Source organism: Xenopus laevis, chromosome 6L (assembly GCF_017654675.1).
Source record: "Xenopus laevis strain J_2021 chromosome 6L, Xenopus_laevis_v10.1, whole genome shotgun sequence".
Lineage (NCBI taxonomy): Eukaryota > Metazoa > Chordata > Amphibia > Anura > Pipidae > Xenopus > Xenopus laevis.
In genome coordinates this window covers 22,168,537-22,182,454 of record NC_054381.1, presented here as the reverse complement: position 1 = coordinate 22,182,454, position 13,918 = coordinate 22,168,537, and the positions used below count along the sequence as shown (strand labels likewise).

Sequence of the window (13,918 nt, the reverse complement as noted above, 5' to 3'; positions counted from 1 at the left end):
AGTCTTTACTTACCCCTCCGTGCAGATACTGTCCAGCTGAGTTCATGGCAGCCATCTTCTTCTCTTCTGTAATCTTCAGAATGAGACTGGCGGAGCGGCGCATGCGCAGTTGGAGCAACTGTCTATTTCGCGACAACTGCGCATGCACCGAAACTCATGAAAGTTTCCAAAACGCCCGGTCTCGTTCCAAAGATTACCAATGGTGCCCGTAAACTCTGCCTAAATCTGCACCGAGGGGTAAGTAAAAAGTTAGGGGCATTTGCCGTGGCTGTTCTAGGCTCTCTGCCAAAAGCCAATTAAGTTAGCAACTTTGTTTCTTTTTCTGGCTGTTCAGTGCAGAGAAAAACTGGACTTTCCAGAACAAACGAGGGACTGCGGGTTGAGCTGTCAAAAGAGGGACTGAGTAATAAAAAGTAGTAATAACAATACATTTGTAGCCTTAAAGGGCATGTAAAGGCAAAAAAATAAAATCTTGAAAAAGAAACCTATCTCCAATATTTAATTAAAAAATGTGTACTGTTTTTATAAGAAACCTTATATGCAGTATGTATGAAGTGAAATTCTCCCTTCATTTACTGCTGTGGATAGGAATTGTCAGATGGTCCCTAACTGCTGAGCAGGGAAACAATCATACTTATGAACAGCAGGGGGAGCCCCCGCCTTACTTCCCAGCCATGCAGAACTCAAGCAGCTTTGTTTATGACGATCCCTAAGCAGCCCAGACCACACTGAGCATGTGCACAGTCTTAGTCTTGCAAAGATGTTTAACAAAGTTACAAGATGGTGACCCCCTGTAGCCAACTTTGAAAGCATAAATTATTTGTTTGATTAGGCTTGTGGTGCAGTAAGTTCATGTTTATATTTAGCATTGCAAGCCTTATTCTGTTTTAGACTGTACATGCCCTTTAAAGAGCAACTGTTTTTAGATGGGGTCAGTGACCCCCATTTGAAATCTGGAAATAGACAGAAGAAAAAGGCAAATAATTAAACTATAAAAAATAAATAATGAAACCAGTTGAAAAGTTGCTCAGAATAGGCCATTCTATAACATACTAAAAGTTAATTGAAAGGTGAACCACCCCTTTAAAGGGCTCCTCTTGCTCCAAAAATGCACTGACCCACACTGCCATACTCTCTGCTGCTCACCTTTTACTCCTCACTGGGTGAGTACATGCAAGGTACCAAAATCCTTTACCTATTTCTAAAGGGGGAATGCTCAATATGGCGGCCTGGGGTCTGAAGTAAGACACTAGAATCACTTGGATACCCCCACCCCTTTTCTTAAAACAGTAAGGAAAATGTCTTTCCAGCTCAAGTTGTATTCATTTCAACAAGGTGGTATACTACCCCTTTAAAGGAGAACTAAACTCTAAAAATGCCATATTTTATATACTGCACTTATTGCACCAGCCTAAAGTTTCAGCTTGTCAATAGCAGCAATGATCCAGGACTTCAAACTTGTCACAGGGGGTCACCAACTTGGAAAGTGTCTGTGACACTCACATGCTCAGTGGGCTCTGAGTAGGGTTGCCACCTTTTCCTAATTTTCTTACCGGCTGGTGGGGCAGGAATAAAAAAAGGGGCGGGTGTGACACCAAAGGGGGTGGTCATGGTGTAAAAGGGGGTGTGGCCACGGCACTGAAGATTTCAAGAAGGATGACAAAAATGAGGTTGGTCTGTAATATAAGCTGATGCTACAGGGCTGATTATTCAATTCTGATGCTAATTGCACTGGTTTCTGTTCTGCCATGTAGTAATTATCTGTATTAATTACTAATCAGCCTTATATTGTGACATTTCTATTCTATGTGTACTGTATATTGTGAGTGGGTCCCTAAGCTCAGTAAGTGACAGCAGCACAGAGCATGTGCAGTGAATCAGCAGAAAAGAAGATGGGGAGCTACTGGGGCATCTTTGGAGACACAGATCTTTAATGTTAAAGGGCTGTGGTTGCCTTGGGCTGGTCCAGAAGCCCAAAACATAATGTTCAACATTTCTAGCTACTTCTTTAGTCCTCCCCCCGCACAGGTGTTAATACCTGTAAATGCCCCTTAGTCTGTAATTAACCCTCGATGCAGTCAGCGCAGAGGAGCTCACAGGCGCCATCTTCTGGTGCTTTGGGAATCTTTGGGTCCCTTCGGCAATTTCCATGGCTTTGGAGCATGCGCAGTTGTTCTGGACTGGAATATTGCTACAATTTCGTATGCGCCAATATGGCACTTACTGAAGATTCCTGGAGCGGTGAAGATGGCCCCCGTGAGCTCCGCTGCGCTGACTCTGCATCGAGGGGTAATTAAAGACTTTACACCTGTGCGCGGGGGGGGGGGGGTTACTATGGAGGGTAGGGGTTTTCTTTAGTTGGGGGTTTGGTTCTCCTTTAAGCTTTTGTTCTCCTTTAATGTATTGCAGGATCAGAGACAGGTCAATTCAGGGACAGGTCATTGGAATTGAAAGAATATGAGATTTAGCAGAATACATACAATACTGAAGACTGGATGAACTTCCCCTTCTTTGCTTTGATATCGACATCTTCTTTCTCTATTGAAAACAGTCATTAGACAGAAATAGGCACATCCGCAATGCTAACAAGTCCCGGGTCATGTATGCGTTTATTGAGAACAGTAAAATACAACATACAGCAGTTAGTCTACAAAAATACATACAAAAAAAAAAATCTCCGGACTGTTACCTGTAACAAAATCTTCCAAATTCACTTTATTGTACATTTTTTTTTTACATTCGTAATGTAGAAAGTAATAATACTCCAAATTTTTCAATTTCATTTGTTTGTTCTGTAAAGTGAATATATCCAATCGACACGTGGGGACCCTTTCTATATATAAAAAAAAAAAAAAGTCATGTACATCTACCACCCCCTTAAAATACACTGTACATATTAAATACCCCATTCGGCTTGGGGGTTTCCACGCCGATTAAATATTTCCTGTACCTGTTTTTTTTGCCGATTTATAATGTCTTTACCTGCACATAAAATATTTAAATCCTAAAAGTGCATCCAGTTAGTTCTCTCATGCAGAGTTCAGTCTGAGGACAAATCAAAAAGTAGCAGAGTGTGTAAGTCACCCGCTATTATTGGCTTACAAAATGCAAGCTTTTGGGTCTGCTTAGGACTCATGCCTTTCACATACCTGAGGAATAGACCTAAACAGCCCCAAAAGCTTGCAGTTTGTAATCTACTAAATAAGCCAATAAAAGGGGTCGCTTATTCTGCTGTGAAATCAAAGAAGCCTTTTGGAAGAGCCTTTTGCACCCCAAGTACTCAGTAGCTGTACAATGACAATCAATGAGACCCGGACAGCCGGCCATTATGTACAATGAGCCAAGATTTTAATTGCACCTTTGGCTTCTATTTACATTTGGGGGTGGAGGGAAAGGGTTTAATACAACAGACTGATCAGATCGATGACAGTACAGTATGTTTCAATCGGGTACATTTCATTTAAAGCCCAGGAACTTGATAGTTGCAGACTGAATAATTAAGTTCTACTGCTCAGTTTAGTTTGAACATCTTCTAAACGGACCCTACTGGGTTGGCCTACAGCTGCGGTCAGAGAAGCAACATCCAAGACCCTCTACTGGGGGATATTGGAAGTGCCATTGTCCAAGTGACACTCAAGGGAATGCTGAACTGCCAATGTCCATTGTTGCTGGACATCATCCAGATGAGGGATGACTCTAATGCTAGATTTAGTGGTCAATGGCTAGGAGTCTTTCCTGAGTCACTACTTGGTTGCCCTACAGATGGGGGTAGACAAGTATCGTTCACGACACTTTCTGGACATTGAAGAAACTGCCATTCTCAATGGCTGAAGTCAATGTCCATTGTTGCTGGACATCATCCAGATGAGGGATGACTCTACTGCTATATTCAGTGGTCAATGGCTAGGAGTCCTTCCTGAGTCCCTACTTGGTTTCCCTACAGATGGGGGCAGACAAGTGTCATCTAAGACGCTCGCTGGACATTGGAGGAAGTGCTATTCTCAATGGCTGACGTCAATGTCCATTGTTGCTGGACATCATAAAGATGAGGGATAACTCTACTGCTATATTCAGTGGTCAATGGCTAGGAGTCCTTCCTCAGACCCTACTTGGTTGCCCTACAGATGGGGGTAGACAAGTATCATTCAAGACACTCTCTGGACTTTGAAGAAAATGCTCAATGGCTGAAGTCAATGTCCATTGGTGGGTTGCCCTACAGCTGCGGTCAGAGAAGCGACATCCAAGACCCTCTTCTGGGGATATTGGAAGTGCCATTGTCCAAGTGACAATCAAGGGAATGCTGAACTGCCAATGTTCATTGTTGCTGGACATAATCCAGATGAGGGATGACTCTACTGCTAGATTTAGTGGTCAATGGCTAGGAGTCCTTCCTCAGACCCTACTTGGTTGCCCTACAGATGGGGGTAGACAAGTATCGTTCACGACACTCTCTGGACATTGAAGAAAGTGCCATTCTCAATGGCTGAAGTCAATGTCCATTGTTGCTGGACATCATCCCGATGAGGGATGACACTACTGCTAGATTTAGTGGTCAATCGCTAGGCGTCCTTCCTGAGTCCCTACTTGGTTGCCCTACAGATGGGGGCAGACAAGTGTTGTCCAAGACTCTCTCTGGACATTGGATGAAATGCCATTCTCAATGGCTGAAGAGCCAATGTCCATTGTTGCTGGACATTATCCAGATGAGGGATGACTCTATTGCTTTACTCAGTGGTACAGTCAAAGCTATGAGCCTTCTTCACGAGGCTCCCTGCCCTAGTTTCTATTCAATGCACAGCAGCTCCTAGACAGAGCTGGATACGATGCTGGATGACCTGGTCACCCATGTGGTCTTGGCCAAAGCAAGTTGACCAAGAGAGTAATCATTAAATCAACCAACAAAGTATAACCGTCAGATGGATTTTACTGCATGAGGCGTTTGTTTAGAGAGAGACACAAATGAAACAATCGATTAAACAAACATCATACATTATCACACAGCGAACCAAGCTCGGCTGCCAACGGCACAGCAGGAGTGAGTAGAAGTCCGTTTGTACAGAATGAAATTAGTAGCTTTATTTTGTTTCCAGTAAATCCAGTGTCTACATTAGGTTTGCAGTCCTGCTAGGGAATTATCATGTGCGCACACACACACACACAATAAAAAATGTCCAAATACAACAACCTGGCAATAGGTTAAAAAAAAAAATTTGTACAAATGAGACAAGGTCACCATCTTAAAAAAAAAAAAGTGCAGGAGACAAAAAAAAAAATAACGTTTCCAATAGCTCATTGGTCCACAAAATAAAATTCAGAGATGCGAGAAATGAAACGGCACAGCGGGATCCTTCCCAAGGAGATGGCCATCAGTGGTTGCTTCCAGCTTGTTGTGGAGACGTTAGACTCAGCGGCCAAAGATAGAGTTGCATTCCAGTAGAATAAGTTCCACTATCTGATTCTGGTACACCGTGTGGATGGCGATGTTACCAGTCTCAGTTTCGGGTTTCAACAGGGTTGGTCCAAAAACTATTGCTAAACTCTGATAGGTCATTCTGTTTTTTTCTCCAGTTTCAACAACCCTATAGAGGCCAAAGCACAGAGGAAATTACTTCTGAACACAGTGATTTCAGCTATTGAGTTTTGTGACTGTCCCACGTGGGAACTAAAGATTCCATTGCCTATTAAAGGGACACTAAACCCAACCACAAAGCTGACCCCCTAGTTCGTAATTACACATGGAAACCAATTCACCGTTGCGCATTCTACTGACCAAAGAATTAATTACAGATGCAAGAGAATCGACCAATGAAAATGCCGATTCCCAGAACTGTGTCAGACATCTTGCTCTAGTCTTATAGATAGACATATAGAGATTGTTGTGCCATTTTGGGGTCATTATATGACATGGGAATCCAATATGGGGATAAAGGACAAACGTTAACTCCGGAGGAAACTTTGGGCGATTTAGCGATATGTTTGGCATACTTCCAGCGATTTAAATTATTGGCAATGGGGAGGCATTTTCGGGAGATTTGTTGCCCGCAGCTGTGCATAAAAAAAAAAAAAAAAAATCTTCCTGTGTGCCACTACCCGATGAGCCATAGGCTCTACATTAGGGTGAAGACACACAGAGCTACTAGTAACAGCTACTTGTCACGGCTACAAAATATTATGTGTTTTAACAGAGGCAATTCTCAGTATTGTCTATGGAAGGGTATTTTTAGCCACCAAAAGCCAAAAAAAGTTAAAAATACCCTGCTATAGACAATACAGAGAACTGCCTCTGCTAAAACACATCGGGGCTCATTTATCAACACTAGGCAAATTTGCCCATGGGCAGTTACCTATAGCAACCAATCAGTGATTAGCTTTTTAAAGCCAGCTGCAAGCAGTACAATGAATTTAGCAATCTGATTGGTTGCCATGGGTTACTGCCCATGGGCAAATTTGCCCAGTGTTGATAAATGACCCCCATCATGGTTTTGTAGCCGTGACAAGTAGCTGCTATTACTAGCTCTGTGTATCTTCACTCTTAGGGTAAGGGCACACCTTGCAATTCGGGGAGATTTAGTCGCCCAAAGTTTCCTCGTGAGACAACTTCGGAATACGAAGCGCCGTGTGTGCCATGCCGCAGTCGACTTTTCATTTCAAGCTGTTTGGGGGAGATTAGTAGCATCAAAGAAGAGGCAATTAGTCGCCAGGCGACTAGATCTCCCTGAATCGCCAGGTGTGACCTTACCCTTAGAATAACAGCCTACAAATGCATCCATATAAAATCTACTGAATGGCAATGGCCTTTATGTAGATGGATAGATGGAAAGATGATAGATAGATGATCAATTGACACTTACTTCTTGAGATGTTTGAAGAGTGCCTGCATAGTGTCGTGGTTTGGCTTTGGCAACTGTTTGATCAAGTCTTTGACTGCTTGCACGCGCAGCTTGGGCTCTTGTTCTGGAAAAGAAGTTACTTGCTATGAATAGTTTCTGCATATATCTGTGTATTACTTTAACATGCAGTGCCCCCAAGTGGAAACGGCCCGCCACTATCAGAACCACTCATACATGCATTATGTACTCATATCATGGTTTCAATGAACACTCAACTGGACCACTCTCTGCAGTACAAAGAGACAGACAGGGATCCCAGCTGAGACACGTATGACGGAGGTTAAGTGGATACTCACTAATGGCATTCACAAAGTCATTAAAGTAGTTGAAGGTGAAGAGCGGCTCAGGCAGTTCTCTAAAGAACATCTTCAGTGCTCCTGTAATGACGTGAATATCTTCCCATTTGCTGTCATTCAAGTCCAGTGTCTCATCTAGCGTGTAATGTAGGAAAACAACATTAGGTAGGTCTGTAATCATTAAAGGGATTCTGTCTTGATTTTTATTATGTCGTTTTTATTTCTAAAATACACTGTTTACACTGCAAATAATTCACTCTACAATATAAAATCTCATTCCTGAACCAGCAAGTGTATTTTTTTAGTTGTAATATTGGTGTGTTTGTGCCATCTCAGGTCATTTTGCCTGGTCATGTGATTTCAGAAAGAGCCAGCACTTTAGGATGGAACTGCTTTCTGACAGGCTGTTGTTTCTCCTACTCAATGTAACTGAATGTGTTGCAGTGGGACCTGGATTATACTACTGAATGTTGTTCTTAGAACTACCAGGCAGCTGTTATCTTGTGTTAGGGAGCTGCTATCTGGTTACCTTCCCATTGTTCTGTTGTTAGGCTGCTGGTGGGGAAAGGGAAGGGGGTGATATCACTCCAATTTGCAGTACAGCAATACAGAGTGACTGAAGATTATCAAAGCATAAGTCACATGACTAGGGGAAGCTGGGAAACTGACAATATGTCTAGTCCCATGTCATATTTTAAAATTAAATATTAAAAAATCAGTTTGCTCTGTTAAGAAATGGATTTCAGTGCAGAATTCTGCTGGAGCAGAACAATTAACTGATGCGTTTCGAAAAAAAAAAAAATGTTTTCCCATGACAGTATACCTTTAAATGCAACACTACAGCACGATTGCTTTTTATTTTGATAATTATATGGAAGTTGACAGCAAGAAAGGAAAAAAAACAAGTTGCAACCGGTTTTATTAAATGAGGTAAGAGTGGGGGATGCACCGAATCCACTATTTTGGATTCGGCAGAACAACAGAATCCTTTGCGAAACATTCTGCCGAATAACGAACCGAATCCTAATTTGCTTATGCAAAACAAGGAAGTTTCAGTTTTCCAGCCTCCCCTAGTCATGTGACTTGTGCTCTGATAAACTTCAGTCACTCTTTACTGCAGTACTTAAAATTGGAGTGATATCACCCCCTCCCTTTCTCCATATGCATATGCAAATTAGGGGTGGGAAGGGGAAAACATTTTTATTCCTTGTTTTGTGACAAAAAGTCATGCGATTTACCTCCTCACCTCAATTTGCATATGCAAATAAGAATTCAGTTCGGCCGGGCTCAAGGATTGAAAAAGGCCGAATCCCAAACCGAGTCCTGGATGGGTAAGTCACATGGGCATTAGCTGTTGCTTATATCAGAATTTACAGTTATTACATGTGAAGAGCTGGATGGGCTTTGCTGCGAGTAGTAAGAGCAGAGGATGTTGCTTTTGTGATGAAAGAATTGTGGGTAATTGATCTGTGCAATCTGTACCTAGCTGACCCTCCATTTACTCCACAGGCTGTTAATGTTAAATGTACAAACTCCACTCCAGCTCAAAGCAGGGAACTTCAAGTACATGATGTTAAATAGGACGCTCACGTACCATGTGTAACAGCAAATCGGAGTTTCTGTATCACAGCAAGGTTTCCACTGACTCTGTACAAGCCATCGATATCCAGCCCTACAACACAAACAGGTATAAGCAATATTGTCTGTAATGTAATGGCTTTGTTTTTGCGCAAACACCTCCAATAAACACAGATTTTTATTTCATTTCACCAAGCGCCGTATCACATACCGTGGGCTTCCACGTGATCAATGCACATCTTGACAAACTTTGGTACTGTAGTGTTTTCTCTTTGGCAGAGGCTTGTAAGAGACGAGCCAAACACAGGATCTGCAAACAAACATGAACTCCCAAGTGATCAAATGGATGCAGAATTCTATTCACTTCTTTAGTCTAGATTTATTAGGCAGAAAAGATGCTTTTTTTTTTTTTTTTGTCTCTGGATCAGTACCTGCTACTGCTCAGTAAAGAAGATACACTGAGACCTGACTTCAATTAACTGTATAGATGGATTACTGCACATCTGTAATGTTAAAACTATTTTTATTTTGTATCAAAGGGCTACATTTTTTTAGTTACAGTAAAATGAACTTCTTTTAGACACAAGCTCATGCAGACTAAGGGGCTCAAATACTGGCTGAACTGCTGCCAAAAATAAATATGTATGATGTTTATTTATAGAGAGTGCTGCTCTATCCTTGTCTGCATATGCAAGAGTTAATCTGCCCCTCGCTGGCATACTGGGACTCATATGTATATTATGGGGCAGATTTACATAGGGTCAAATATCGAGGGTTAATTAAGCCTCGATATTCGACTTCTAAATGTAAATCCTTCGAATATCGAAGTCGAAGGATTTACTGCAAATAGTTCGATCGATTAAATCCTTCAAATCGTTCAATTTGAAGGATTTTAATCCATCGATCGAACGATTTTTCTTCAACCAAAAAAACATTAGAAAGCCTATGGGGACCTTCCCCATAGGCTAACATTGCACTTCGGTAGGTTTTAGGTGGCGAAGTAGGGGGTCGAAGTTTTTTTTAAAGAGACAGTACTTCGTCTATCGAAAGGTTGAATAGTCGAACGATTTTTAGTTCAAATCGTTCGATTCGAAGTCGTAGTAGAAGGTCGAAGTAGCCCAAAAAAATTCGAAATTCAAAGTTTTTTTTATTCTATTCCTTCACTCAAGCTAAGTAAGTGTGTGAACGGTGAGTTCTGATGTCATCAGTTATAAACGGAGAGTTCTGATGTAATTTCTGTCACATGACTCAAATGTGTGTATTATAATAAATAAAGTACCCCCAGTTGCAAAATATGAGGGTATTAGAAGTTACCTTGGAGTTCCATGCCCTGTATATGTATATATGGTCATGAAACTCCTCGGTAACTTATAATATCCTTATATTTTACAAGAGGGGGTACTTTTTTCACTATATTTCACACAAGAGCCATGAAAATGATATCCTTATAAATGGTGATGAATGAGTCATCAGTTAAAAGTGGTGATGGATGATGTCATCAGTTATAAATGGTGAGTAGTGATGTCATATTTGTCACATGACTCACTAAAACTTGTGTATTATAATAAATAATGTACCCCTTGTTGGAAAATATAAGAATATTAGAAGTAACCTCTGAGTTCCATGACCTGTATATATGGAACTCCTCAGTGACTTATAATATCCTTATGTTTTACAATAGGGAGTACTTTATTCACTATATAATTAGTTATGTTCCTCAGTTTGAGAAGATACTATAATAGTATGCCTATGACTTGCATGGGTGATTTCTCCACCCCTTTAGAGGCTGCCAGAGTGATTCAACCCCTCACCTTGTTCCCTGTTAAAGTGATGGATTCTGGGACTGGAAATTCTCTGCTTTAACTAGAATCTGTTCACTGCCCACCATGATCAACTTCAAGTCATAGAATCCGTCACCTCAGCAGGAAACAAGAGGAGGAAAACGTCCAGGGAAACGTTGCATTTTGAAGCTTCACTTGGCTTTTGCCAAAGAAGGGCTGAGATATTGCTTAGTAAATATGCAAACAAACCGAAAAACCACCAAAACATTCTGATTTCAGTGGTGTGTAATTTGTTAATCAGAAATGATTTACTATGGGTATATGCCCTTCGATGCCTATCTTCTTGTTTGCCTGTTGTTTTTAATGCCCCTTCCCTCTTCTATTGGTTAATTAATGTATTGTGGTGATTGGTGGGTTTGGGGTATATATCTGGTATGCCTGTATGCTTCTTGTTCAGCCTATGAATAAGTGCCTACAGGCACGAAATGCATAAGGCTATGTATTAACTTTCTTTGTGGTCTAAAATACAATTCTCATTTTTTTTTTTACAAGCCTGTTTGTGGGATCTGTGAGTGTCTGCCATTTTCTCCTTTGGTTGGATACCTCCATCTTGAGCTGGGGAATGAGCACCCGGACCCCACGTACTACTGGTGAGACTATAAACTTATTGGCTTTACCGCTAGCACTCTTTCCTTGTGCAGTGTACAGATAGGGACCCTACGTGTGTATGGAAGCATTAGAACACATGAGATCCTTACCTTTAATGTAGCCCTTCTCACGTACGGCTTGCATCGTTGGCCGGCGTGTAAGAAACTTCTTCAGCTTGGTTTTTGTCTTCTTCTGCTCAGCATTATCAATACTGCTAGTTGGCTTAATTGCTGTGAAAACAATAACAGAGGACATATTTCGAAAACAGGTTCCCAAATCTGCGGTGCTGCCCTCCATAGCCCAAAGCAATCGCTGGTGAGCCGGACCATAAGGGCCAATTAGAGCAGGATTTGGGGTGAATGGTCATTGGAAGCCCTGAATTTTCTAAACATTTTTTATGGTTTCCTGTTTTAACCAAATGTTGGCCGGCAAAAATTAACCTCTAAACCCAAAACATTTCATTAGCTTTTCATTTGCCCTGCTACACAATTGTTCCACTTAATCTCTGAAATTGCAGCTAGCTAGCCAGGTCATGGGTTTGATTCTAACCAGGGCACTATATGCATGGAAATTAGACTTTTACATCAATGGGTTGGGACAGAGGTAAGTGAAGGAGACTGTGTTATAAAAGTCAGAACTAGAGAAAGAAAACTTACATTTTTAAAATCTAGTAATGCTCATACAGTTACAAGCACATAAAATGGTAGTTCACATATTCTGTCCAAATATGTCTCTGCAAAGTATAAACTCCATAAACGTATTAGCTGCAAGGAATACTGTATATATATATATATATATATATATATATATATATATATATATATATATATATATATATATATATATATATATATATAGACAAATACAAGATTCCTCTGCACTCAACCCATTATCAATATATTTAAGACAGAGACATTTTGTGCATACTGCTACTGAAAAATGCCTTACCCTTTAAACAACACAGGGATTGTTTGTCCATATATTGCAATATATTTAAGCTGGCCAACTACGTCAAAGTCATCCCATATCTGGCCAGTCCTATGCTCAATTTTCATCTGATTCATTAAGAATTCTATGGTTTAATTATACATTTTATAAAAGGGACGAATACGTTTTACCTGCAACTTACTAGCTGCTTTCAAAGTAAAACTCCCAAACTTGGCTGCCCTTTTATTAGACACCAGTGGGATCACCTGACTATAGTTCAGATGAAAATTGAGCATAGGACTGGCCAGATATGGGATGACTTTGACGTAGTTGGCCATCTTAAATATATTGCAATATATGGACAAACAATCCCTGTTTTGTTTAAAGGGTAAGGCATTTTTCAGTAGCAGTATGCACAAAATGTCTCTGTCTTAAATATATTGATAATGGGTTGAGTGCAGAGGAATCTTGTATTTGTCTATATGTATTTTGTGGTCACACCCTCATTGCACCCCCGCCTAATGTTTTTAAAAAACTAGTGGTGAGCACAACTTTCCCTTGTTTGTTATAGTTCTACAAGAGCAGTGACCAGCTCCATGTTGTAGCTCCCACCCCCTCCAACTATAGTCAGGTGATCCCACTGGTGTCTAATAAAAGGGCAGCCAAGTTTGGGAGTTTTACTTTGAAAGCAGCTAGTAAGTTGCAGGTAAAACGTATTCGTCCCTTTTATAAAATGTATAATTAAACCATAGAATTCTTAATGAATCAGATGAAAATTGAGCATAGGACTGGCCAGATATGGGATGACTTTGACGTAGTTGGCCAGCTTAAATATATTGCAATATATGGACAAACAATCCCTGTTTTGTTTAAAGGGTAAGGCATTTTTCAGTAGCAGTATGCACAAAATGTCTCTGTCTTAAATATATTGATAATGGGTTGAGTGCAGAGGAATCTTGTATTTGTCTATATGTATTTTGTGGTCACACCCTCATTGCACCCCCGCCTAATGTTTTAAAAACTAGTGGTGAGCACAACTTTCCCTTGTTTGTTATATATATATATATATATATATATATATATATATATATATATATATATATATATATATATATATATATATATATATTATATATATATACACACACACATACATACATCACTCTCTATATCATACTACAAGTTAACTCAAAGTTGAACAACCCCTTTAGCAAAGCAATGACGGATTCTGCTCCTAACTAAAGTTAAAAGCAGATAAAGGATGTTCTGTGCACACAATAAGTTACTAAACAAACCCTACTTCGACTTTTCTTAGAATCTCTGTCATGGTCCTTCTCTTTGTCAAATTTCTCTTTTCCATGTTTATCTACTGGGGATTCTGGAACATTATCTTCACACGCTTCCTCTGAATCTCCAGGCTGCAAATAAAATGCATGGCATTTAACAAAAGTATGAAATCAAGTTCTGACTTTTGACGTTGCTTTTTTATAAATGTGTGTGTGCATTTATATATACAGTGTATATATAAATTTATATACAATTTTTCACTGCGACAGAAGTCATTTTCTGTGTCAGAACTGAAGATGGATAACTTACTGTAATGCCAGCAGTGCTGCAAAATGCCATATACCAATCTTTAATAACCGTATCACTGTCCGATTGTATCAACAATTCAGTTCCGGAAGTGGTTTTGAGCTGATTAAAAAGATAAAAAAAATAAAAATAAAGGTTAGCATAGACTTAATTAACAAATATGATTGTCATCTACCTATAGTAAACAAATTAGGGAAAAAATGTG

At 40.1% G+C, this 13,918-nt stretch overlaps 1 protein-coding gene across 7 annotated transcripts in view; it reads right to left on the bottom strand.

The window, feature by feature from the left end:
* Positions 1-2,590: 2,590 nt before the first annotated feature.
* Positions 2,591-13,918, bottom strand: part of arhgap12.L (Rho GTPase activating protein 12 L homeolog) — a 67,310-nt gene continuing 55,982 nt past the window's right edge. For all 7 annotated transcript variants that reach the window (XM_041565824.1, XM_041565818.1, XM_041565820.1 and 4 more), the window contains 8 exons: positions 13,717-13,815; positions 13,421-13,538; positions 11,304-11,423; positions 8,976-9,074; positions 8,781-8,858; positions 7,187-7,321; positions 6,852-6,954; positions 2,591-5,579 (listed from right to left, as the gene is read on the bottom strand). In XM_041565824.1, the coding sequence (XP_041421758.1) occupies positions 5,405-5,579; positions 6,852-6,954; positions 7,187-7,321; positions 8,781-8,858; positions 8,976-9,074; positions 11,304-11,423; positions 13,421-13,538; positions 13,717-13,815 (927 nt within the window). In that variant the 3' untranslated portion in view covers positions 2,591-5,404. The remainder of the gene's footprint in view (positions 5,580-6,851; positions 6,955-7,186; positions 7,322-8,780; positions 8,859-8,975; positions 9,075-11,303; positions 11,424-13,420; positions 13,539-13,716; positions 13,816-13,918) is intronic.